Here is a 24,602-nt window from a genome sequence, read left to right on the forward strand (position 1 = left end):
TAATGCTTTATTCTGAAATAAAAGTATTTTGCATCTCAAAGACGCCTCTTGAGATGGAATATTCTCAGTTTGGGCAACGGCTGCTGCCCAAACACTCTCCCTCCATCCCTCCCTCCTCTAGGGTGAGCATTAAGTCATGTGCCAGCAGTGCCATCTGGTGGCTCTGAAAGGTGGTTGCCGCTGTGACTCTGCTTCACTTTTGCCGGCCCACATGCTGCGTATCCCTCCTTCTCCAATGGGGTCATGAGCACCACTGACCTCCATGAGGCTAAACTCCTAAGCGATGCTGCACTTCAGACTCTAAGACAGGGGTAGTCAAACTGCGGCCTTCCAGATGTCCATGGACTACAATTCCCAGGAGCCCCCTGCCAGCGAATGCTGGCAGGGGCTCCTGGGAATTGTAGTCCATGGACATCTGGAGGGCCGCAGTTTGACTACCCCTGCTCTAAGAGGTGTGCTAGTTGCCAGATCTGCACAATATTGTTCTTTGTTCTTATGTAAACAGCCCTGAGCCTCCGGAGAGGGCGGTAAATAAATATAAACACACAAACAAACAAACAAACAAACAGAAGACTCCCAAAGTGAGAGTCTTGCATGTGTTCTGGAGATGCCAAACCCACGGGACCAGTCCGTTAGGATAAGTGGATATTCCGCCACAATTGCCAGAAGATGAAAAGGGCTCAGCCCTTCAGGATCATTCATGGCCAGCAACAGGCGGCCTTCGAGCTACTAGTTAATATTCCACGCAGCTGTTTCTGATGTAGCTTAGTAGGAATTACAGCTTCTTCATTGTCATTCAAACTACGCAATGGAATGGTTGCCCTTTAGCTACTACCCAAAACAGGTGGGGCCCCACGATTGGACTATTCCTTTTCTTGTTTCTGCACAGGCGAGAGAACTGTCCCTGGCATTGCCGTGTAGGCGCACCTGACATCCCTTTTGTACACTTCAGCCAGGTGGGGTGACTGCAGAGCAGTGTGGAGGCAACCTCGGAGGGGGTCTTTGCTGGCAAATCCCCCCTCAGAGTGAGGGAGGCTCTGGCCACGAACAACTGGCCAGCGCCTTACACAAGCAGGGACAATCAACGAGAAGAAATCTTTGTACAGATGTGGGGTGGGGGAGGGTGAAAGGGCCACTCGCATTGGACTCTGAAGAAGTGTGCATGAACAACCCATTGCCGATCCAAACACAGACACACAAGCATTAATGACAAACACTGAACAGGAAGACTTTCTTTGAAACCGCCGTTCTGTGCTTATGACAAGAACCAACAACTGATGTGCACATTGCTTATTTATCCCGCTTGTCTGACTGAGGGGAGCTGTGAGGGAGAGCTGCTTAGGACTGCTTTTTCCCCACGGTAAGAGCGAGGGGGATTCTGGGGGGGGGGGGGGCGGGCAGAAGGGCCCTCTCTTGCTCTGCAGCCCTTCTGTCAGGGCTGGGGCATTCCTTGATCTCTCTGTTCTCACCTGCATTCTGTTGCAGTCATTCTCTCCCCCTCTCCCCATGCAAATGTTTTTTTCTAAAAGTCTCCCTATTTTCAGAGATGAGCGTATTGATGGCTTATGGAAAGAGGGTGACGGCTGCTCTCAAGTCCCGGGAGCCGTCAGGTGGGATGGGGTGGGAGAGAAGCTTCCGTTTCATCCGGAGCTGCAGAGGTGGAGAGGGACATCCTGCCGCCTTCACGGGTCTCTCTTGGCAGCCTGGGGATTCTTCTGCATCCTGCCAAGTCTCCAGCCTCAGCTCCACCAGAAGCCTCCCTCCCCCTCTCCTGCCGCGAGACTCTCCTCCTGGCCTGTGTCCTTTCTTGACGTCCCCTGTGGCTGCCTCTCTGCCACAGCTTCCAGCTGGGAAACTGGAGAATGCCCACACTGTAGGCCTCGCAGGGGGCTGGGGCAAGCAGCACACAGAGCAGCCCAGGGATGGCGGTGTGTGGGGAGGGTGAGAACCAGGGACCCTGCAGGAGCAGCTCCTTCTGCGGAGCAGTGGAGCCGGCTGGATGACCCCGCTCTCCAAAGGGCTTTCTCCTGGCTGCCAGATTAATGCCTTCTAATTGTTTTTATTGCCTTTTTATGTCAACCCCCTTGAGTCTGGGAATCTGGGAAAGGCAGCACGTGCACAGTTTAAAGCAGGGGTAGTCAAACTGCGGCCCTCCAGATGTCCATGGACTACAATTCCCAGGAGCCCCCTGCCAGCGAATGCTGGCAGGGGCTCCTGGGAATTGTAGTCCACGGACATCTGGAGGGCCGCAGTTTGACTACCCCTGGTTTAAAGAGATAAATAAATACACATTGAGGGCTTTGCCGGGAGCTGAAGTTTCATTTCTGTCACCTGTCAAAGTGTGACAGATAAGTTAAGAGAGGGGAAAAATTTCTACTTAAGGACAAATTACTGCCTGTTACTCATCAGCTCTTAAGTGTGTCCCTTGGTCTCCCTCCAAATGCCACGGGGGCTGGAGGACTCCAATATCCTGCTCTTAGCTGAACCGGCCGCTATGCGTGAGCCATGACACCATTACCTTTGATGCTACGGCTGCAGCACGCTGGTTCTCCACACAGGGACATGCGCAGTGTGCAGAGATCAAGTGGGACTGCAGAGCCTGCAGGGCATGTGACCAGATGCACATCTCCCGTGACTAATCCAAAGTCTTGCTGAACTGACGCTCCAGCTGACCGGGCCCGTTTCCCTAAAAGCCCTTTGGACAGGTCCCCAGAAGGTGGCAGGGGCTCTATGGCTCCCACAGGCTCCTCAGTAGGGGCTGCTTAATTAGCAGACCCAAGACCTTTCTCCCCCCCCTCCCCCCCAGTAAGCGTTCTAGCCTGCGGTATCGGGAAGTGCTCTTTGGGAAGCAGAAGGCCAGAGCCCTCCTGAGAAGGTGCTTTTAGCTTCCAAAAACCTACTCAAATGGCAAACACTTGCTAATGGCAAACCTGCACCTCTCAGCTGAGCCTCTAATCTGGCTTTGGGCTTATCTGTGGGTTGAAATGCACGGAAACCCAGGAGGCGGCCGTTCGGGTGACGGGATCCGCTTCATGACCTCCTGCACGGGAGGAAGTGTTTTGTTTCCAAGGAGCGGCTTGGCATGTGTGGGAGAAATGGGGACGGGCGCTGGCCACCCCGCTGACAGGAGCCGTGGGAGACAGCGGGGGCCGAGCCGTCAGAGGCGCCACTGATGAAAAGCAGAACCGCCCAGGAGGAAAACTCTGCAGCGGCAAAGGAAGCTGCTGGGTGGGATTCATCGTGGGATGCCCTCCTGGGACGGCCAGGCAGAGACACCGATTCCACAGATGACCAAGCCATGGTTTCCCCCTCAACATGTTTGTCTCCTGCCCCTCATTGACAGCATCTTGGAACACTGAATAGGGGACGGGGGAGTGTCTCCATTTCACCCCAATGCAGATTAGGCTTGCCTGGTGGATTCAAGGCTGCCACTTCCATGATGGAAAATTCCTGGAAATGTGTGTGTGTGTGTGTGTGTGTTGTGTGTGTGTGTGTGTGGGGGGGTCCTCTGGACCCTGGTTGGGAACCCTCCTGGAGCCAGAAAGGTGGCCTTGTGTGTGTTTGCATCCTCCCCCCCCCCCAGGCATGATGTTCTCTTCCTCAAGTATTCCCTGCCATATCTTTGTGAGTTCTCCATTCCTTCACCGTGCCCCAGCCAGGAGTACTGGTGCAGACTGGGAGCTCATCGCAGCTGCCACGGAGATGATCTTGCCCCTTGTTCTGGGTGGGGGGAAACATGCAAAACAGAGATGCATTCCTTGGACGTCCTGTTCAGGTGCCTGTCAGCATTCAGTGGCATCACGACAGAGTGCCTGAGACCAAGCAGAGACCGATGCCTCTGTCCCACCCCCTTCCCCACTTTGCACAAGGGCTGTCGATATGATGCAAATTGGTTCCCCTGAAAAGCCTGGCCTTTTGTGCAACCGCCTCTCAACCAGAGCCTCTGGAAGCTATTTTATTGAAACGTCATGCAGCAAATGCAGTTTCCATTGGGAATGATTTAGCTGGATGGATGCCAGTAGTGCAGGTCGTTTGATGTGAGATGTTCCAGTAATGATGGTCTTGTCCTTGATGGGGTATGATCTGAGAGGCGACATTTGCAAGATCCAAGTGGAATCCAGTTTCTTCTGCCACTGCATGAGCAAAGGAGGCACTACGAAGGTCAGAGGGAAGATCTTGGTTTTAAACCTTGGTCCTTCAACAAGGCAGCCGAAGCCTTGACCCTGCGTGCTCCAGGTCTGTGGCCAGAACCCTACCAAGGTCAGGAATCTGTCTCCTCCTTTCTCAGAGGCCATGTGTGGACAGACAAGGGGATTCTTGGTCCTAAATGAAGTGGGCGAGCATGTCCATGTGCACACATACCTGGCAAAGCTGGGAAAGAAATCTTCACTCTGGCTTTTGCTGTCAGATGACCGTGTGATATAATTAAAAATGGAAAACTGCCTCCTACTCAGAGTATTCTTGGCAGCCCGGGGTATTTCATAATATCTGGCAGTCATTTGGCACTATCTGACGGGTCGATTCCTCGGCATCCTAAACTTAGTATAGATATGCTGTGTGTTAGTTAATACCTCCGGCACAGATGGCATTTGACTTTTTCATAAACGGACACATGCACACGCCCACTTTCTGTAGATAATGAAGGCATTTCTTGCGTGCCACTCCTGGCTCCTTTAGAGCCCGGGATAGTTTTAAAAAGGAACCAGCCTGTCATTATGAGGGAACCAAGATAAAGCAACTGAGCAGGACAAGCTGTTTCAAACAGGAGGTTTAAAATAAACAGGGGAACAAACCGAAACCCCTTTGCCCAGTAATGCCACACATCACAATAGCAAGCTAAAAATAGTCCCGGATTAGAAAGCTATTGTTTCCAATCCTGCTATATAAAACTTGGGCTCTCCAAATGGAATGTCACTTGACCTTTTGTGTCCCACCAGCCTGTGCTTGTATTTAAGTGATGTCAGGACAGCAGACTGCCCCTTGGAGGTGTCTTGTGCGGACATGACAGGCCCCGGTGCCGTGTGCTGGCCATGTTCCGGAGACACAAGCCCAACACTGCAGAGCACAAGAGGAACCCTGCTGGCCATGGAGCTGCCCCGCCAGGGCCCCAAAATGACATGAGGTCTTTCTTCAGCCTGTCTCAACTGGTTCTTTCCGCTGGCCACCTGCGACCGCCCCCCGTCCAAAGACACTCAAAAATCGCATACTTTGAAGTGGAGATTCTTGATGCCCAGAGCAAAAAGCAGATCTGTGTGGTGGACAAGGTAAGCAGGCGTGCCTGCGTGTGGGCCGTGGGACAGGCAAGCTGACTGGAGCACTAGCTGCGTGCAAATGTGACCTTAATAATGGAAAGCATTTCTCCTTCTGCAAGCTTTTTCAGCGGCGTCAGTTTTATGCTCCCCAAGTTGCAAAACACTTGTGACGCATCGTGCTAACAGAATCTGGTTTGCCAACAGTGTATGATACTCATATTGAATGTTATATTTAACTGTATGCTTTAGGTAAGACTGACAAAAGGCCTGATTCAGTGCAGCGCTGTGACTTTTCAATGGGATTGCAAATCAAAAACCCTCCAGTGCTCAAGCTTGCTCCCGTGAGCAGAAAGTCCATCCCACCGCCGTGAACATGGCGTGTGATGTGGAGCTTCAATATTTCTGGCTCTGGTTTGCTTGCTAGTATTTTCTGCCCAACTGCACCGGTTGGTGTCCCCTTGCTGAAGCTCAGTATCTGTCATATATTCATTAGACATTTTTCGGCTCCACCGACATTTGATCGCCAATGACACTGAACAACTAATTGGCAATAAGGGATATTTGACGGCTGGTGGATTTTAATATTTAAGTTTCAGCATCTGAAGGGAAACTTGATTTTTATTTCCTATACTTATTATTTGATAGCTTGTATTCAGTTTTAGTAACTGACAATCTTCAGGTGATATTAATATACCTAATTCTCAATATGGCCTCATCTGTGGATTCTTAAATCCAGGCGCTGGGGCCAGAGATGGATCTTTCTACAAACCTGTAAAAGCCCTGGAAAAATATGAAATCAAAATATTAATAATGATGATGAGGGTGTTAGTCCCCTCCAATGATAAATGATACCTCCTGTAGCTTTAAAAACTTGATTCATGCAGAGCCTCTTGTGGCGCAGAGTGGTAAGGCAGCCGTCTGAAAGCTTTGCCCATGAGGCTGGGAGTTCAATCCCAGCAGCCGGCTCAAGGTTGACTCAGCCTTCCATCCTTCCGAGGTCGGTAAAATGAGTACCCAGCTTGCTGGGGGGTAAACGGTAATGACTGGGGAAGGCACTGGCAAACCACCCCGTATTGAGTCTGCCATGAAAATGCTGGAGGGCGTCACCCCAAGGGTCAGACATGACTCGGTGCTTGCACAGGGGATACCTTTACCTTTTACCTTTTCACTCGTCCCCCCGGGGTGTGTGTGTGCTGTTGCTGAGAAATCACAACAATATTGTCAAGCCTGGGCTTATCTCAGGAAAACTTGCAGTTGTGTGTGTGTGTTTTTTACAGGGCTGTTTTGGCCTTTCATCCATGCCAGGCCTAGTAGCAACCCCAGGACTTGCACGACTCACCCAGGCCTGGCTGCTTGCTACTGTTTAGTTCTGGCCAGCTGAAGAGAGCCAGTATGGCCCAGTGGTTAGAGCCTCAAGGGAGGGAACTCAGGCTGGTGTCCTGTGGAAACTCAATGGCTGGTTTGGGGCCTAGGATAACCCATCTAATATGATTGTCGTGAGGACACAGAAGAGGAGCAAAGGCAGAGTATAAATGAAGAAGATAAATATAGGTGGGGCAGATGGAAAGTATTTTGGCTGGTAGATAGGAAGGACAGGAAGAGACAGGGAAAACTGGGACTATGGAGGATGCCACAAGCCGGGAAAGAAGAAATAGTGTTGGGATGGAAATACAGGGGGAAATGAGGTGCCTTCCCCAAATGCTTGCAGGTTCCCAACGGTTCAAATTGGCCTGGCATGTCCGGCACCAGGATACTTGGTGTTGGGGCTTTGGGACTTGGCTGTGTCCTGAGTCCCTGCAGAGAAACAGAGCTGCAGAGTAGCAGGGCATTTGCAAGCATGCAGTTATTAGTTACCTTTGTGGATGAGGCACAGATCCAGACTCACTACACTTTGAGATTTAAAAGAGAGTAAACTTAACTGGAAAGAGTATTTGCAAATGTATGCCATATTCATCTGCTTCAGTCGCCACCCGCTTGGACTCCCAGGCAATCCAGACAGCCAATCTCCTTGCCAGGTTACCAAGCCTGCTGCCTACTCCTGCCAATGTGAAGCAACATGCCAGCCTCAGTTTTCTTTCCTACCTGTAAAATGGACATATTGTTTGTCAGAAAGTTATTACTCTCTTAATGTGTCATTGTTTATGTTGTATGTAATTACATGTGTAGAGTTGTCAGGACCTGGGAATCCCTAGCTCCTCTCCAGACGACCGAGATCAGTTTCCCTGGAGAAAAGGGATAATTTTTTTTTGGGGGGGGGGCTCTATGACATTGCCCCCCACTGAAGAGTCGGTCTTCCCCAGGCTCCCACCCTCCATCTCCAGGGGTTTCCCAACCAAATCTGGAAACCCTATCCCCCCCACCACCCCTCTGCAGCATCACGCCCCTTCTGATGTCCCTCACTGCCCCCAACCCCCACCAGACCCACAACTGCCAGCCATTTCTCAAGCTGTTCTGGGGAGGCTCCGGTGGCCCTTCAGGTCTCCCCCAAGATTAGCACCCTTGTTCCCTCCGGGCAAGTGGCTATTTCAGTGTCCGGCCAGGGTACCCATCAATCCCAGGGATCTCTCTTCCCCACAAAACATCTCAGCGCAGAGCAGGTGAATAGGAAGTCCAGACATCGCAGGCCCTTGTATTGTGCCAGGGAAATCCAAGCCAAACACATTCCTCACAAGCAAGTCGCTAATCTCTCCCTGTGAGGCGGGAGAGGTCAGGCGGGGGCAGTGTGGCCGAGGGGACGCACCAGAGAGGCAGGCAGGAGGCCCTCTCAAGCCCCACTGACCCTGTTCCTTTGGGCCGCTGCACCCAACGATGAGGACCAGCTGGGAACAGAGACGGTGGCTCGCCTGCCCTGGGGGCTACGGGAAGGGGCAGCTCTCCCTGCTTCCATCCCAGCCAACAATTAGCACATTTCCCATCAAGTCCGAGAACTGAGCATGGGTCACAATCATTATTTCGTTCATTTACGCCCTGCCGTTCTCCCCAGTGAGGGGTGGCTCACATTCTCCTGTCCTCCGTTATATCCTCACAACGCCCCTGTTTGGTAGGCGAGGCTAAGGGCGTGTGAGCCATCCAAGGTCACCCTGCCAGATTCCATGGCAGCAGAGGGGATTTGAACCTGGTTCTCCCAGCTTCCACCCCCCCCCCCACTTTGTAGCTGCTCCGCTGGCTGAAATCTTTGCGTTGGCATGAATGGGGCACAGGAGTGCTTGACTCCTGCGGAAACAGGACCATGGGGCACGAAGGGGCACAAGTTAATTTTTTTTTCCAGCCTCAAAGATGTAAGGTTGGTGGACAGGAAAAGCAAACGTGTTTTTTTTCTCCCCCCCCCCCCCCTTTCAGATACCGCCTTCCTCTACTCTTCTGGATGTAAAGCACAAGTTTCACAAAATCTGTAAGTACCTGGCTGTTTGCAGGCGGCAAATACGTTTGTTCCAGTCCTCTGAGAGCTCAGAGATTCATCGCAGGTCAGAAGAGAGCTGCGGAACCAGCGGGACCAAAAGGCTGGTGTTTCTCCGAAGGGCAGGGAGTCCGGAAAGGGCAAAATGCTTTCTGCGGCCTGAGTCACTGCCCGGCGGTGCCCACGTGGAGGGTGGCAGGCAACTCTGGGTGGATCCCAGCTGACCTTGCAGCCCTCCTCCCCATCCCCGTCACGATCACCTTGCCCTGAACTGCCAAGCAGTGAACAAAGTTGCACTCAAGAAAGCATGAAATCCTTTCTGTCAGGGGCACCTCACCAAGAGGGGGGGGGCTGCTCTAGCCCTCCAAACCAGATGCAATCCCCCCCCCCCCAAAGGGAGAGACTGAGGTCTGTGCTCCAGTCACCAGCCCTGACCCAGGCTTCCCATGGCCCGGTCCTCTCCCTCTCCCCATGGGCCTGCCATTCTCCCCTGTCCTCCCCAGCGGCCCCCTCCCCAGGGTCCCACTCCTCAGGGGGGGCTTATCTCCCTGCAGTTGCTCCCACGTGTCCTTGAGAAGGACCAGGCAGCCCAAGGCTCCGTCTTCCGCCCACCGGAAAAAGCATTTCTGTTTCTTATTTTAAAATTATCTTCCCACAGAATCGCAGCAAAGAAGAACCCTTTTGAAACTAAGTGCTTAATGCAGGGATAATTGTCATATCTTTTCATTCTAAAATTTAAAATCTTTTCCTTTCTTTCTTCAGGAACACAGCCGCTTCCCTGTATAAAAAAAAGCATACTTTTATTCAAAGCCAGTCCCTTGGGTGCTGAAAACTTTATTTTTCTAAACGTGATTTATTATATGAATCCTAGAAATGCCCTGGCCCCACAAGGCCCCATCTCACCAGATCTTGGGAGCTGAGCAGAGCTGTGCCGAAGTTAAATCTGGGAGACCTGGCCTGCCAGTTCCCAGGCGGGAGGGGGGGAGATCCCCCCCCCACTCCAGGGCTAACAGGAAGGGGAAGATTACCCCCCCCCCCACACACACACCCAAGCAAGAGGCCAGACATAAATGCATCATGCCAATGTCACCCAGAAGGGATGAGAGTTTGCTCACGGATCAGACATTGCCTGTGTCACTTCTGGGTTTATTTCTGGCTTCTACGGTTCCTTTTCCCAGTAAATTCCCCCCTATCTCCCCACAGGCTGGTCTGACAGATCTGGCCAGCCTCTGAGAGACGCAGCACTCTGTCCTGGGAACTGGCCAGCCGATGCCTGGGCCAGCCACTCCCTCTCTGCCTCACTACCTTCGCCAGACATGGGTGGCTTAAGGCTCACATATGCATTGTAGAACCTGAATAATAACTTTAATAGACCGTCTTACTCAAGATACACTCCCCCTGGAATATGCACCGCCCGTCTTAATGTCATGTGTGGGGTTTTGTTAAAGGGTGTTTCACTTCTTGTGGCAGAATGGAATTTTGTTGACTTGTGCTAGTCTGTGACCGCAGCAATACAGACTTTTGGGAGTGGGGAAGGTGCATGGAGCAACTATGTAACAAACCAACTGTGGTTTCTCATTTCGCTTTGGAGGGTAAACACGAGCTGAAGTTTGCTGATCTGGATGCCCCTTTTAAGCCCTAGGGCAGGGGTAGTCAAACTGCGGCCCTCCAGATGTCCATGGACTACAATTCCCAGGAGCCCGCTGCCAGCGAATGCTGGCAGGGGCTCCTGGGAATTGTAGTCCATGGACATCTGGAGGGCCGCAGTTTGACTACCCCTGCCCTAGGGAAAGGCAGTCTGTGGCAAAGAGGGGGAGGAAAGAGTTCTCCAGCCTTCCACTCACCCCCAACCCTCGCGTGGGGGTCATCCAAAAGGAGTCATCCTCTCTAGCGTGTAGTTCCAAGATGGCTGGAGGAGCAGAACGGCATTTCCTGGCAGGAAGCTCGGTCTCCGGCCACGCGGGAACTGCAGAGCCCAGCGGTAGGATCCCCAGCTTGCAAGCGAGGTCTGGAGCTCTGGATTTACTGCTGGTTCCCAGTTTGTGGTTTCCCCGGGGAAAAGAGTCACTTTGGGAGGGTGGAACCTAGGACATGATTCCCCCTGGTGCTCCTGCCTCCGTCTCAATCTGATTTTTCCCAGCCTCCAGCCTAAACCAACAGGAATCTCCCAACCCTAAGTCTGCAGCCCTACAAACCCCCTTGTCTTTTACAAAGTGCTCTGGAATGCCATGTCTTGTATCTCAATTCCCTGCCCAGGTCCTCAGTGGTATCCGTCTCGCATAGGCCTGCGACTGGAACGCAGTAAGTATTCCTTGTGCTGCAAAGACATAAGAAAAAGATATATTTTCCCCTGTAGAAAAAGGGAATTCCAGCATTGTGGGTTGATTTCTGGGAATCAACTGTGCCGGCATCATCTTTCCCTGATATGAATGTCTTCCTCCCCTGGAAGGAAGTGCCTCTCTCTGCGAGGGCAACAGAATCAGGGGGGGTCTGACCCTAAACGAGGGGCGGGGCTATAGCTCAGGGGCAGAGACCCTGCACTTGGCAGGCAGAACGTCCCATGTTCACTCCCCACCCCCTCCAGTTCAAAGGATCTGGCAGCAGGTGACCTTGGACAACCACTCCACGCCCGAGTCGAAAATACTGATCTCCATGGATGGATTCCCTATAAGGCAGTGTTGTGTGTTCCTGTGAGTCGGTTTTGATAGATGCCATTTGGATTAAATTGCAGTGTGAGAACTGGGCAGGCAGCACGTTCCATGATCAACGTTCCCCCAGATTTCACACGAGGCTTCAGTTGGTTGTGTTTCTTTCACTGAAGTCCTCTTCTCACAAGGAACATGCCTAAGGATTCCTGGGCCTAGTCTGCACACCCAGGACGATGCACTTTCAGTGTGCTTTGGCAGCTGGATTCTCCTGTGTGGAACAGGAAAATCTACTTCGAAAGTGCATTGGAAATGCATTATCTATTGTGTGCAGACTAGGTCCTGGTTGGGAGCTCTTTCTGGTTCCTGATAATGTAGGGGCTCAGAGCTTTAATCTCCCCTTCAACTGGGATTCTGAACCAGGTTTGTATTGTGGCTTAGAATTCCAGTTTGTGTGGAGGAAACCAACTCCTGGTCACCTGGGATCAGGGGTCACAGGGGACGGGAGTTCATTTAAGCCTGGGATCCTTAATTACACTCTGCCTGAGAAGGAAACCACAGGTCAGTGTGACATCGGAACCAAGGCGACTTGCTTTCTGCTTGTCAGAGACTCTCCTGAAGTTGGACCATGTTTAACTCACAGACACTGAACTGGAGTTATATGTCACTTGTTCTCCCTTCTTGGTTCTTCTAGACGGGTCCTATTTGAAAGATTCTGTCAACATCAAGAGCCTTGCAGCTTCTTCTATCATTACGCTATATTTCACCGATATGGGCCAGCAGGTCAGCTGGACAACAGTAAGTCTGACCTGTATAAAACCCGCCCATGAGTGAGAGTTGTGTGTGTGGCTTGCCCAGGTCCTTCTCTGTCCTCTCCTTTGTGATCTTCCATGTGGCCTCACGTCCTTTCATTGCACACACCACGAGATCAGTCCAGAGGTGCTGTGGAGTTGCTTGCAGCAGCAAATGATTGGCACACGCCACTGCTGGAGAATGGCCTTCCAGCCTTATTCAGGCTAAGTGCTGTCACGTGGAAAGGCATGAAAGAACTGCCAGATTTAAGCTCCCCCTCATGCCTTCCAACAGAGACAGCTGCTGCTTTGCTTGCATAAGCTGAGAGCCAGCATGGTGTAGAGGTTAGCAGCAACACACAGTGACCTGGAGATCCGGGTTGGATCCTCTGCTCCACCTCCTTGGGCCAGTCCCAGTTCTCTCAGAACTTTCTCAACTCGGCCTGCTTCACAAGGTGCCTGTTGTGGGGTTGGGAAGGGAAGGCGAATGTAAATCACTGTGGGACACTTTATGGTAGAGAAAAGCCAGGTATAAAACATAACTCTTCTTCTTTAGATCCACACAATTCAGAGGAAGAGGAGAGGAATGGGAAGGTGACTGTAAGCCGCTTTGAGCCTCCTTCGGGTAGGGAAAAGCGGCATATAAGAACCAACTCTTCTTCTTCTTCTTCTTCTTCTTCTTCTTCTTCTTCTTCTTCTTCTTCTTCTTCTTCTTCTTCTTCTTCTTCTTCTTCTTCTTCTTCTTCAGTAGACCGCAGTGTATTCTTTGCTTTGGTTTTGCCAACTGACTTGGCCATGTGAGACAGTGACAACCTCCAGGGAAGGACCGAGTGGAATAAACCTCTCCAGTTAACAAAAGTTTCCTTGTCTAGTGGCCTTATGGGCCATCTAGTCTCCCCCCCACCCTGCTCAGAGCAGGATCAGCCTCAAGTATCCAGGATAAATGTATGTCCAGGTGTTGCTTGAAGTCTACCTGTGAGCTCCCCACCTCCTGAGACAGCCCACTCCACAACTGAACTACCCTGACTGTGAAAAAAATGCCTTGGTCCCTGGATCATCCTCATCACTCTCCTCTGCCCCCTCTCCATTTTGTCCATGTCCTTTTTGAAATGAGGCCTCCAGAACTGCACCCAGGACTCAGGTGGGGTCAGACCAATGCTGTATAGAGCATAAGGACTATGACATCTTGTGATTTTGATGTGATGCCTCTGTTGATACAGCCCAAGACTTTCTTCGCCTTCTTTACCATCACATCACACTGTCTGCTCAAAATTAGATGACAGTCCTCAAGTACCCTGGAATCTGGAGTCTGCCTGCCCAAAGTCCCCATTTGACACCCCAGCTTTCCCTGGCAAATCAGAGTCAGACTGTTGCCTTAATATAACCAGAAATGCAGAGTCACTGTCACTATAAACCAACCCCCTGACATCACAGGGCTAATGCTTCTAGTCTAATCCAAAGATTATCTCTGCTATTCATGGAATCAAGAATTGATAAACTTTCTCTCTTGTTCTTGTTGTGCTGCATATAAATAGAAGACACAGAGAAGCATACTAGGCATGCTGTACATTTTGTATGCGTTAGGCCTGGACTCTTTTGGGCTCCACTTTCGGGGTTTAAGAAACTAAATCCCCTGCACTGGGCAATAGACAGGCCAGCTGCTTTTCCTGTTATTCCACCTTAAAAATACATTCATCCATCCCATTCATACCAAGAAGATATTTTAATTATTTTCTGTTCTTGTCTCGATTTGTGTAAACAAATTGTCTTTCCTTGGAGCTCTGCCAGAGTTTTCCAAGGGCATTGCTGGCTTTTCCTAAATTGTCCCCCCCCCCAACAAAAAAATGCTGCATTGACCCGGTGTTAAGACAAAACGATTTCACAGCGGTGGGTCATTCACAGAGAACCCCCCTTCCCAGAAAAACCCATCAGACCAGCTCCTTTATTTCTTCCATCAGAACCCCAGCCCCCCCCCCCCCAACAAAAAAAGAGGGGATCAGGAGAAGACGAGGCGCACCAAGACGCAGGTGCAGGTGTGGTCTGTGGGAAGTGCCGTTTCCATCTGTGGAAGGATAGGCTGCAATTCTGGCCAACTCCTGCCCCTCCTGCTGCCCAGTGCTGTGCTGGAGGACCTGCTGATGCCCGGAACAACATTCCCAGTTGGCTCTTTGGGGTGCAGCAGGAGGGGAAAGCAGGAGAACCAAACTCGATAAAGAAATCCTGTGGACGGTTTGGATATTTTTTTATCCCCCCTGCAGTGTTCTGTGGTTCTCCAACTGATTATTGTGGGGGTGCCATGTTGAACTTTATTCAGCTCCCCCCCACTCAGCCGGACTTACCTCGTAGGGCTGTTGCGAGTATAAAACCAAGGAGAGGAGGACAATGGGAGTGGTCTGGGCCCCCCTCTGGAGAGAAGGGAATAAATGAAGCCTCCTCATTGGAAATAGAACAGGACGGCAGCTTGGGCCAATCGACCACTTGGGCTGATGACACGTTTCATCGGACTGTATTATACTTTTGATAAGACAAATCTCTCTCTGTAAATTGTGGTTTCAGCCTCTTGTGGCGCAGAGTGGTAAGGCAGCCGTCTGAAAGCTTTGCCCATGAGGCTGGGAGTTCAATCCCAGCAGCCGGCTCAAGGTTGACTCAGCCTTCCATCCTTCCGAGGTCGGTAAAATGAGTACCCAGCTTGCTGGGGGGTAAACGGTAATGACTGGGGAAGGAACTGGCAAACCACCCCGTATTGAGTCTGCCATGAAAACGCTGGAGGGCGTCACCCCAAAGGGTCAGACATGACTCGGTGCTTGCCCAGGGGATACCTTTACCTTTACCTTTATGCTAAAATGTATTTCATTTATTAGATACTTGGGGCAGCACATAGTGGAAAAGCAGAATATAAAATTATATTAAATAGTGTGTATTATTATGTCCTTATATGTTTGCCTTTCTACCTTCCCGGAATATAGGAAGCAAACCATATACCAATCTGTTTCCCAGTTGTTCTGTTTTCAAATACTGATCCTGCAATTTGGCCACATCAGGGAAACCTGGTTTTTCAAGGCTCTTGGGGTCCATAAAGAAGGACCCTTATTACCCTGAAGGCTGCCCCGATGTGTCCCCTGGGACTCCCCCGGACCCTCCAGGTTCAGTTGGCGAGGTGCTACAGAAGGTCTCGGCCAGCAATCATCCCTCGTGGTCTCTCCAGGGAATGGGGAAGGCCAGCTGTTGCTGCCAGCCAGAGCAGGCGACTGACCTGGATGGGCCAGGGGTCTGACTGAGTGCGAGGCTGCCTTGTGGGTGCTAGTCCTCTTTTTCTTTTTCCCTTCCTCCCAGGTTTTCCTGACCGAATATACCGGCCCCCTTCTCATCTACCTGCTCTTTTACCTTCGTCTCTCCAGCATTTACGATGCGAAAGAGAGTGCCCGGAGCGTCCGCCATCCCATCGTTCAGTGAGTAAGAGCAGGCTCTGGGCAGGTGTGCTGAGAGAGGCTGGCCACGCTGACCACAGACCTCGCGCTGGGACTGAGCCTGCCCTGAGCACCGCAGCAGACCCCTGGTCAGGGAGCTCCCTTGCCTCCAGTCGGAGACTCGGGGTTGGGGAGGGGGGATTCAGAGCGACAAAGGGCAGCCCCCTGGTGGCCAGGCAAGCAAAATATGAAACTGCTTGGCAAAGGGGAAGCAAGCCAACGTTCACAGGTGAGAAACATTGATCACAAGCCCAACAAGGTTATGACTAGAGGGGAAAGGGAGTTATGATGGCACAGAGCAACATTGTGGAGAGGGGATCGTCAGGGCCATTCGGGAAGGGCATGCGGGGCCAAAGTCCGTCCTGCCAAACAGGGCGCAAGGAAGAAGGAACGTCCCACAGGTTCCTGTGAGGAAGCGCAGGGGACAGCCTGGGCCAGAGCACAGCAGCTCCCCCTTGGAGCTGCTTCAGCTGAGATTCTGGACAGGGCTGTCTCCAGCCACCCTTGCCCCCCCCCCCCAGCCTTGCCTCCCTCCCCTTTTCCTCTCTCCAGCCTGGCCTGTGTTTGCCACTGTGTCCATTACCTACGGCACCTTCTGGAGACGCTTTTTGTGCACAAGATTTCCGAAGGGCATACGCCGCTGAAGAACCTGATCAAGGTGAGTTCTGCAGGTCAAAGACATCATGACTGAGCTTCTCTCTGCAGATCAAGACACCGTCAGCCAGCTGAACCCTCCCCTGCCCCACACATCAGCTGATGGGAATAAATGCAGGTTCCTCTTTGGGGCAGAACGTTCCCAGACTGCACTCAAGCAGAAGCCCTCCTGAAAGTCACGGCCGTCGCATCACAGGAAACAAATGTCATCAGCCCGGCTGATGAATCTTCCAAAAACTGAATTTGGGATGCCCTCAGATGTCTGGCATCGGTACCTCAGTTTCAGAAAGGGGGGGGGGGGTGAGAAGAAGAAGCTGTTTTTTATACTCTGCTTTTCGCTACCGGAAGGAGTCACAAAGCAGCTTACAATTGCCTTCCCAGGACTCTCTCTGTCAGGCACAGAAGAGCAACACAGGCTGACATCTAAGTTGAGGAAACATTCGGGTGGGGGCAAGCCTAGACCCTAGGCCAGGCCACCGGCCAGGAGCAAGGGATGCGGATCCCAGAGCTCCAAGCGCTCCGGGAGTAAGGGAAAGGGCCCTCGGTAACCTCTCCCCAGGCACATTGGAACCGGGAGGCAGGAGTTCATCCTTCTGCCACTCCCTGCCTTCAGGGCATCTGTTCTTCTTACAGGGCTGTACTTTTTACTGGGGATTCACATCTTGGATTGCTTATTACATCAACCACCCGCAATACACCCCTCCATGTAAGTAGCACCACGGACACTGCCCCCCTTTGAACTTTCCTTCAAGGGGCCATTTGATGCAGGATTTCCCTCCCAAAACAACACTGGAGAACTTCTAGCACGCTCTGCAGCTCTTCGGCTGACCGGGAAGGGAATGGTTCTTCTGCGCTGCTGGGCAAACTGGCTGCTGAGGTAGGAGGAAAACGATCCAGCTGGAAACCTTCCGCTCCATCTCCCACACACTTGGCATGCAGCATTGGGGGTAGGCCAGTAGAAATACCCCCACCCCCCAAAAAAAATGAGGAGTGAAGGTGGTGGCAGAGGAGAATGGCTCCAGCCACCGTTCTGGGCACAGCAGTGAGACTGGTGGGAAATCTGGGACTGGAGGCGGCTTCTTGAAACTGGCCTCCGAAGCTCATCTGCCGAAGTTCCTGAACACAGACACCGGCTGGGGGAGCAGTCGAGGCTACCGGGAAGGGAGGGGGCCAATGTCCCCAGAGGGCAGCTGGCAGAGAGTGCAGATCCCCCCCCCCCCCGGCAGTGAGCAGCTGCAGGAGAAGGTGGGATTCCTGCCAGGGGGCCCTCTGCCTCCTGGGGCAGAAAGGGGGGAGGAGCCCTGGCCAGCCATCCTGCATGGACCGGGGAGGACTGGGAATTCCTGGAGATGGGCGTGGGGTGGGGGCTGCATTGGGGAGGGATCCCCGCAGAAGATAATGTCACCCCACCAAAGCAGCCATCCCCCCCCCCCCCAACCCGGAAACACGGCCTCTGCCGCCTGTACTTTCATTCTCGGAGATCTCCAGGCACCACCTGGCAGCTGGCCCCCCTGAGGCTCCACGTCTCTTCCAGCTGTCACTTTGAAGACCACTGGCCGATACAAAAGATCAGGGCTGAGGGCTAATGGAATGTTTCTTTATGTTTTCTAGCCTTTGGGAATAAGCAAGTGACTTTTGCGGCCCTTACTTTTCTGGTACGTATTTGGGCCAGATAAATATGATTATGAAAAATGAGGCATGCGCTGGCCTTGGAGACCCTGTCCTCAATCGAGGGGCTGAAGGCTGGTGTCCACCCAAACCTTCCAAGACACCCACTGGGTGCCCTTGGCAATGGGGAGGGGCAGGGGAGGCGTACTATCAACAGGGTAAGCCTAGCCTGGCTATGCAGCAATGCTCTGCTGCCTGAAGCTCAACCGTCTGCAGACGGAGGCCCTGTGGCTGGGAAGGAAAGGTCCAGAGGAGGGAGCGCGTCTCCCTTGTCTTGACGGAGTGCAGCTTCAGAGACTGCGCAGACAGTCAGGAACTTGGGTGTGACCTTCAACGCCTCCCTTATAATGGCAGCCCAAGTCATCAAACTGGCACACCAGGTGAAGCTACTAGCGCCTTACCTGGGCCCGGGACACCTAGCCACAGTGATCCATGTGACAGTCACCCTCAAGCTAGATTACTGTAATTCACTCTATGTGGGCCTTCCCTTGTCCCTGACGCAGAAGCTACAGTTGGCCCAGATTGCAGCTCTCTGGGTCCTATCAAAGACCTCCTGGAGAGCACACATATGACCAGTTCTCCAACAGCTGTACTGGCTGCCGATTCAATTCCGGATCAGGTTTAAGGAGCTAGTTCTGATCTTTAAGGCCTTATGCAGTCTGGGACCCACGTACCTGAGGGACCATCTCTCCGAATACGTCCCCCGAAGAGTTCTTTGCGCAGCAGATGCCAATGTGCTGATGATCCCTAGAGAGGTCCATCAATGGCTACTAGCCACGGTGAATGAAAGGAGCCTCCACCTCTAGAGATAGGACATACCAGTGCTCAGGGGCAGCAACAGGGGAGAAACCTTGGACTCTGCCCCCCATAGAAAGTGGAAGGTCCCAGGCTCAATCCTCTGGCAACTCCAGTTAAGAAGGGGAGACCTCTGCCTGAGATACTGTAGATCTGCTCCAGAATAAGGCAGCTTGATGTGTTGTTGTTGGCTGTAAAGAAGAACGGATTGGCCACAAGGTGAGACAGGATGCTGGGCTCAATGGACCGCTGGGCTGATCCAGCAGGGCTCTTCTGAGGTCCTTAATTACCCTTGACTCAGAGTCTCATTGATCGTTCCAGGGGTTTGCGGTTTCTAAGGAGGCATTTATTCCCCTTATTTATTTATTATACAAACTCATGGAATCACTATTGCAAAATAAATGTAGTTCAATGCATATTTCAATAATATGTTTTTCTTAAAAATACTGGTAATAGTCTGATACCTGCAAAAAAATTATTACTTTTTTTAATTACGAATTCACACTGTGTCAATTGTTTGAGAGTTCTTTAGGTCAGGGGGAGTCAACCTGTGGTCCTCCAGATGTTCACAGACTACAATTCCCATGAGCCCCTGCCAACGGTCGCTGGCAGGGGCTCATGGGAATTGTAGTCCGTGAACATCTGGAGGACCACAGGTTGACTCCCCCTGCTTTAGGTGACTCCCAAGAAGTCTCCTAACCCACCAACCACATCAGCAATTGTTTCTTGGCTTGAAATCCACATTTTTGTCGAGCTGGGATAAAAAGCCCTTACCTGAATTTGCCTTGGTTTTCATAGAATCCTAGAGTTGGAGGGACCTTCAGTGTCATCTAGTCCAACCTCCTGCACAATGCAGGAACTCACAAATTCATTCTGAATTTGCTCTGGGTAATCTTCCTCACTGGGGCAAGCCAGGTACTGAAAACATCATATCATTTAATAGAGATATTTGCCATGTTTCTGGCAGATTTGTGAAGTTGGGAGTCATTTCATCAATGTAGCCCTCGTCCATCGGAATCTATCAGGTTTGTGGTGACTTTTTCTTTTCCTTAAAATTCCGTCAAGGTGAAGATTTCCAGTGGTGGCAAATTTTCCCTATGGTAGCTAATTTCACTTGTTCGGAGTAGAGATGCATGAATGTAGAGTTTTATTTTAGTTTTATTCCTGTTAGCTTTAGAACCAATTTTGTCAAAATAAATAAATTATACAAGCTTGGAGCATAAAAGACCTTCTATGCATGCTCAGAATGCAGCTAAGCTTAAGCATGAGGAAAGGTAGAATATAAATGTTTAAATAAATACATTAATAATAGGACTTCAAAACCGGTGAAATCCGTTGGTTACAAATAAAGGGTGAAGAATAGATAGCTGTTACTGACACAGCATAACGTGGCTACTCTTGGGTTGGGGCATGGCTTAATGGCAGAGCATTTTCTTGGCATGCAGAAGGCCCCAGGGTCAAGGCCATGTTCACCAGTTCTCATGCTCTTGTCATGGGATGTTTCCCTGATCAGTTTACACCCTGCTTTAATGGTGCAACATATTCCCACAGCCTTGTGGCCCGAGGTCTCTCTCTCATATATCGTCTGAAAACGTCTTCTTGGTTTGACCTTGCTAGCCGGATGTATCTCTGAGGAATTCCTTTGTAGTTGCATGCATTTCTGCATGGGAACTATTGTTCGCACATGGCATCTCATCCAGCATGCCTAATTTCAGATTGGGGGGGAGGGGATTTAGAGAAAGTTTATAGTCTGCTTACTAGCTGGGTTTTCAGTTTTAGCAAGGAACCAGCTTGCTCCCTGTTCTCCATCTTCTTCAACAAAGAGATTTCCTTTAGCGGTGAGTCTGCTTACTGAGAATTTGACAGATCTCACAGGGTTGCTGTGAGTATAAACTGGAGAAGTGAATGACGTAAGCTGCTTTGGGTCCCTATGCAGAGAAAGGGTGTAATTGAAGTATAAATTTAAATATTCTTAGGGGAAACTTCTGTAATAACTACTGGAAAAGCTGTGGATGAGAGAGGAGCAAAAGGGTAGTTTATGCCTCTGGTCAGGTTCTGAAATTTTTTTGGCTAAGAACCACGGCAGTAAATGTCACCTAACACCTGAGCAAATTGTTCTGAAAATTTTGCTTTTCTCTCCTTTCCTGAAGGAAACAAAGCCTCTTTTCCAAGTCCGTCCATCAACCCTTTCACCTGGCTGTTTACGTTGGTCTCCTGTCCAAACTATACCTATGAGGTACCCTCCTGTCCACATCCCTCCCTTGGGCCTGTGTCCTTAAGTTCAGGAGGCGGCTTTAGCATACTGAATGCTGGCGAGGTCTCCAGACAGGACCTAGTTCAGAGGTGACCTTAATCCATTTGCGAGCAAGCTGAGAGCTTGCAGTGGACACTGCTCCAATCCAGGAGCGGATGCACAGATTGCTGGCTTGGAAAGGTTTTCGCTTTTTAAAAAAAGTTTCTTTTATAGAGGAGTGTTTAGGTTCATTCTGGGAGATCTCCAAGGCCCACTGGGAGGATTTGCAAATCAGAACCACAGTCCAGCTTGGTGCCATGGTTAAGAGCGGTGGCCTCTTATCTGGCGAGCTGGGTTTGATTCCCCACTTCCCCTGCATGTGCAGCCAGCTGGGTGACCATGAGCCAGTCATAGTCCTGTTAGAGCTGTTCTTGCAGAGCAGTTCTGTCAGAGCTCTCTCAGTCCCACCTACCTCACAGGGTGTCTGCAGTGGGGAGAGGAAGGGAAGGTGATTGCAGGCTGCTTTAAGACTCTTTCAAGTAGTGCAAAATGGGGTATAAAAACCACCTCCTCCTTCTTGGCTTCCCAAGTAAAGCCATGCACCTCCCTTCCCACCCTTGATCTTTGGCGCTGGGTCCCTTCTGCTCCCCCTGGCTCTTCCCCTCGGTCTCCCAGGGTGTGTCAATTCCTGTTTTTCTTTTCTTCGCAACAGATTGGCTCTTGGGTTAGTTTTACATTAATGACGCAAACTCTGCCAGGTAAGTGCCAGCCATTTAAGCAAGATGTTGTACCCCGCGGGAAGGGCTGTGGGTCAGGGGGAGAGCCTCTGCTTTGCATGCCAGAGGCCCCAGGACCAGTCCCTGGCCACGTCTCCAGTTCCAAGGTCCTTCCTCTGCCCGAGACCCTGGAGAGCCTCTGCCCCTCTCACCAGGTGGCCCCGACAGTGAGGGACCGATCCTGCCTATGTGTGTGCGCTCTCCCACTGGCAAGATTACAAAGCAGCCCCAAAGAGCAGCATTTGCCCTTCTTCCTGCAACCATGGATCCCACGCAGGGTCCTGTGTTCCACGCAGCAGAACGGCTGCCTCCGCCAGAAAACGAGCCGTCGTGGACTGACGCCAGAACCCGTTCCTTCCCCCTCTTCCTAGCGGGTGTTTTTGCCTTCCTGATGGCCATCCAGATGGCACTTTGGGCTCGGAAGAAGCACCAACTGTACCTGAAGAAGGGGACTTTGGCTCGGTGGAGAAAAGCAGCCATGATCCCATTTATACTGTGAATGCAGCCGGATGGGAGGTGGGGCATCCACTCTGTCCCATTCTCCAGACAGGATCCAGCAGGGCATGGAGGGAACAAATATCTCAAGAGCAGTCATGGTGGATCAGAGCCGTCTTCCAGCATCCCGTTTGAACACGGAGGTCCCAGGTAGACACGGGTGGTAAAGCCAAGGACTTGCTCAGGTGCTCTACGGGCGAAGGTTGCAGCTCGGGTTCTAAGGCTCCAGGGAAGGCAGTGCTGGGCAGGGCATTTCTCTGTGGCCCAGGAGGGGGAGAGGCATTGTGCTGGGCGGTCCAGAGGCAGCTGCAGAGACTGAAGGGCACCCGGTGCGATTTTTGCCTGGTTCAGCAGCAGGGTCCCCACTTCCCATAAATAACTGCTTTTGAAATTCTCCCCAGTACAAAAGTAGCTTTCCACGAGAGGCCCTTCATTAGAAAGCAGTCTGGATGCTGGTCGAAATGAGGATGTGCTCATTTCCTCCCTTTTGCCAGCAGTTCCATTGGAGACCATTTAATGAGACTGGCAGATTCAAGTGGGTCCTTGTGTTGGTCCGAAGCAGCAGAACAAAAGCGGAGTCCAGGAGCAACTTGTAGGCCAAGAAAGTTTCATTTGGGGTAGAAAGCTTATTTGCAGAGTAAAAGTTTGTTGGTCTTAACCAGGGGTAGTCAAACTGCGGCCCTCCAGATGTCCATGGACTACAATTCCCAGGAGCCCCTGCCAGCATTCGCAGTTTGACTACCCCTGGTCTTAACGGTGCCGCTCAACCCAAGCTGCGTTACACTCTTTGTTATTACAAATAGAAACTGCAATTAATGCAAATGAAGGTTTCCGTCTGATTCCCACCTCCTCGGGAGGAAATCTCACTCTCTTCAGTGGGACAGAAGGATGAGTAAGCCTGCAAGACATTGAACGGCAGGCTACGATCCTGTGCAGCGAATTCAGCCCAAGTCAGATTCATCGATTTACTTCTGAGAAAATGTGCATTGAAACAGATTGCATGTGGCCTTAATATGTGTAAAGAATCATCGCTGAAATTTCGAACTCTGTACTCGCCTGTATTTTGGAAACCGTGTTTTTAAAAAACTTATTTACTTGTTTCTTTACTGCCCAACCCAAACTGGCAAAGTGTGCCTGCACACAAAAGCCGAATAAAACATGGTTGAATAAAACTTTATTGGTCTTAAAGGTGCCGCTGGACTCAGACTTTGTTCGGACAAAGCTAATATTGATTTTAAGGATCTTGTTTGAATGGATGAGTTTTTACTGAGTTGTAATGACTTACCTGAAGAGCCTCTTGTGGCGCAGAGTGGTAAGGCAGCCGTCTGAAAGCTTTGCCCATATGGCTGGGAGTTCAATCCCAGCAGCCGGCTCAAGGTTGACTCAGCCTTCCATCCTTCCGAGGTCTGTAAAATGAGTACCCAGCTTGCTGGGGGGTAAACGGTAATGACTGGGGAAGGCACTGGCAAACCACCCCGTATTGAGTCTGCCATGAAAACACTGGAGGGCGTCACCCCAAGGGTCAGACATGACTCGGTGCTTGCACAGGGGATACCTTTACCTTTACCTAATGACTTACCTGCCTGATTATTTGTTCCTCCCCAGACAGGCAGAGAGAAAACAGTTTGCTCCCTTGTTCCGAAAGAGCACACTCATGAGCCATCCTGAGGAACACTGCAAATCCCTCAAGTATACCAAAGAAACAGGGGAGGGGACACAATGAAGACAGACTCAATCAATGATAAAAGGTTTTTTTTTGGGGGGGGGGGGGTTCTCCAAGGCCAATTTCAAATCCAGTCCTGGGTTTGCCTCTATTGACAGTCCCCAACATACTCCCCCACTCTGAGATAATCCCCCCTCCACACAACTGCTGTGTTTTAGATCTGTTGTGAGCCACCTCAAGCCCTCAGGGGTAGTCAAACTGCGGCCCTCCAGATGTCCATGGACTACAATTCCCAGGAGCCCCTGCCAGCATTCGCTGTAGTTCATGAACATCTGGAGGACCACAGGTTGACCACCCCTGTTCTGAAGGATCCAAACTTTGTGGCCTGCTAATGTTGAAAGTCAATGTGTGCTTGAGGGGATATACTATCTGTATCTCTCTCTCTTTGCAGACATAGGTTACCACCACCGGTCTTCCCTGGAACTTTGCTGGGTGGGAAACGTGGGCAGGTTGACAAAGTATTCTGTGCAAAATTAAAGGAATTCAATTGATGACTCAAAGAGCAAGTATCACGTTTACAGCACCCTCTTGTGGTTCGAATATATCACCACACCTCTCTCGGTAGTACCACCACCCAATGCATTCCGTGTCACTACAATTGTCACCCCGGGGTCCCTGGCCTTTACCAGCCCAGCAGAGATCAGGTGACCTGAGAGGTTGGCCAGTTGGATTCAATCTGAGCTGACCCATCCCCCTTTGGTCTGAG

At 51.2% G+C, this 24,602-nt stretch overlaps 1 protein-coding gene across 1 annotated transcript; it reads left to right on the forward strand.

The window, feature by feature from the left end:
• Nucleotides 1-4,912: 4,912 nt before the first annotated feature.
• On the forward strand, nt 4,913-23,345 carry TECRL (trans-2,3-enoyl-CoA reductase like). Its single transcript, XM_077303685.1, has 12 exons — nt 4,913-5,264; nt 8,592-8,643; nt 10,906-10,950; nt 11,989-12,092; nt 15,419-15,534; nt 16,105-16,210; nt 16,840-16,912; nt 17,818-17,861; nt 19,637-19,694; nt 20,820-20,905; nt 21,615-21,660; nt 22,050-23,345. The coding sequence occupies exons 1-12, from the start codon at nt 5,031-5,033 to the stop codon at nt 22,175-22,177; spliced, it is 1,092 nt and encodes a 363-aa protein (XP_077159800.1). The 5' UTR covers nt 4,913-5,030; the 3' UTR covers nt 22,178-23,345.
• Nucleotides 23,346-24,602: the final 1,257 nt, after the last annotated feature.

This window comes from Paroedura picta, chromosome 11 (assembly GCF_049243985.1).
Source record: "Paroedura picta isolate Pp20150507F chromosome 11, Ppicta_v3.0, whole genome shotgun sequence".
Taxonomy (NCBI): domain Eukaryota; kingdom Metazoa; phylum Chordata; class Lepidosauria; order Squamata; family Gekkonidae; genus Paroedura; species Paroedura picta.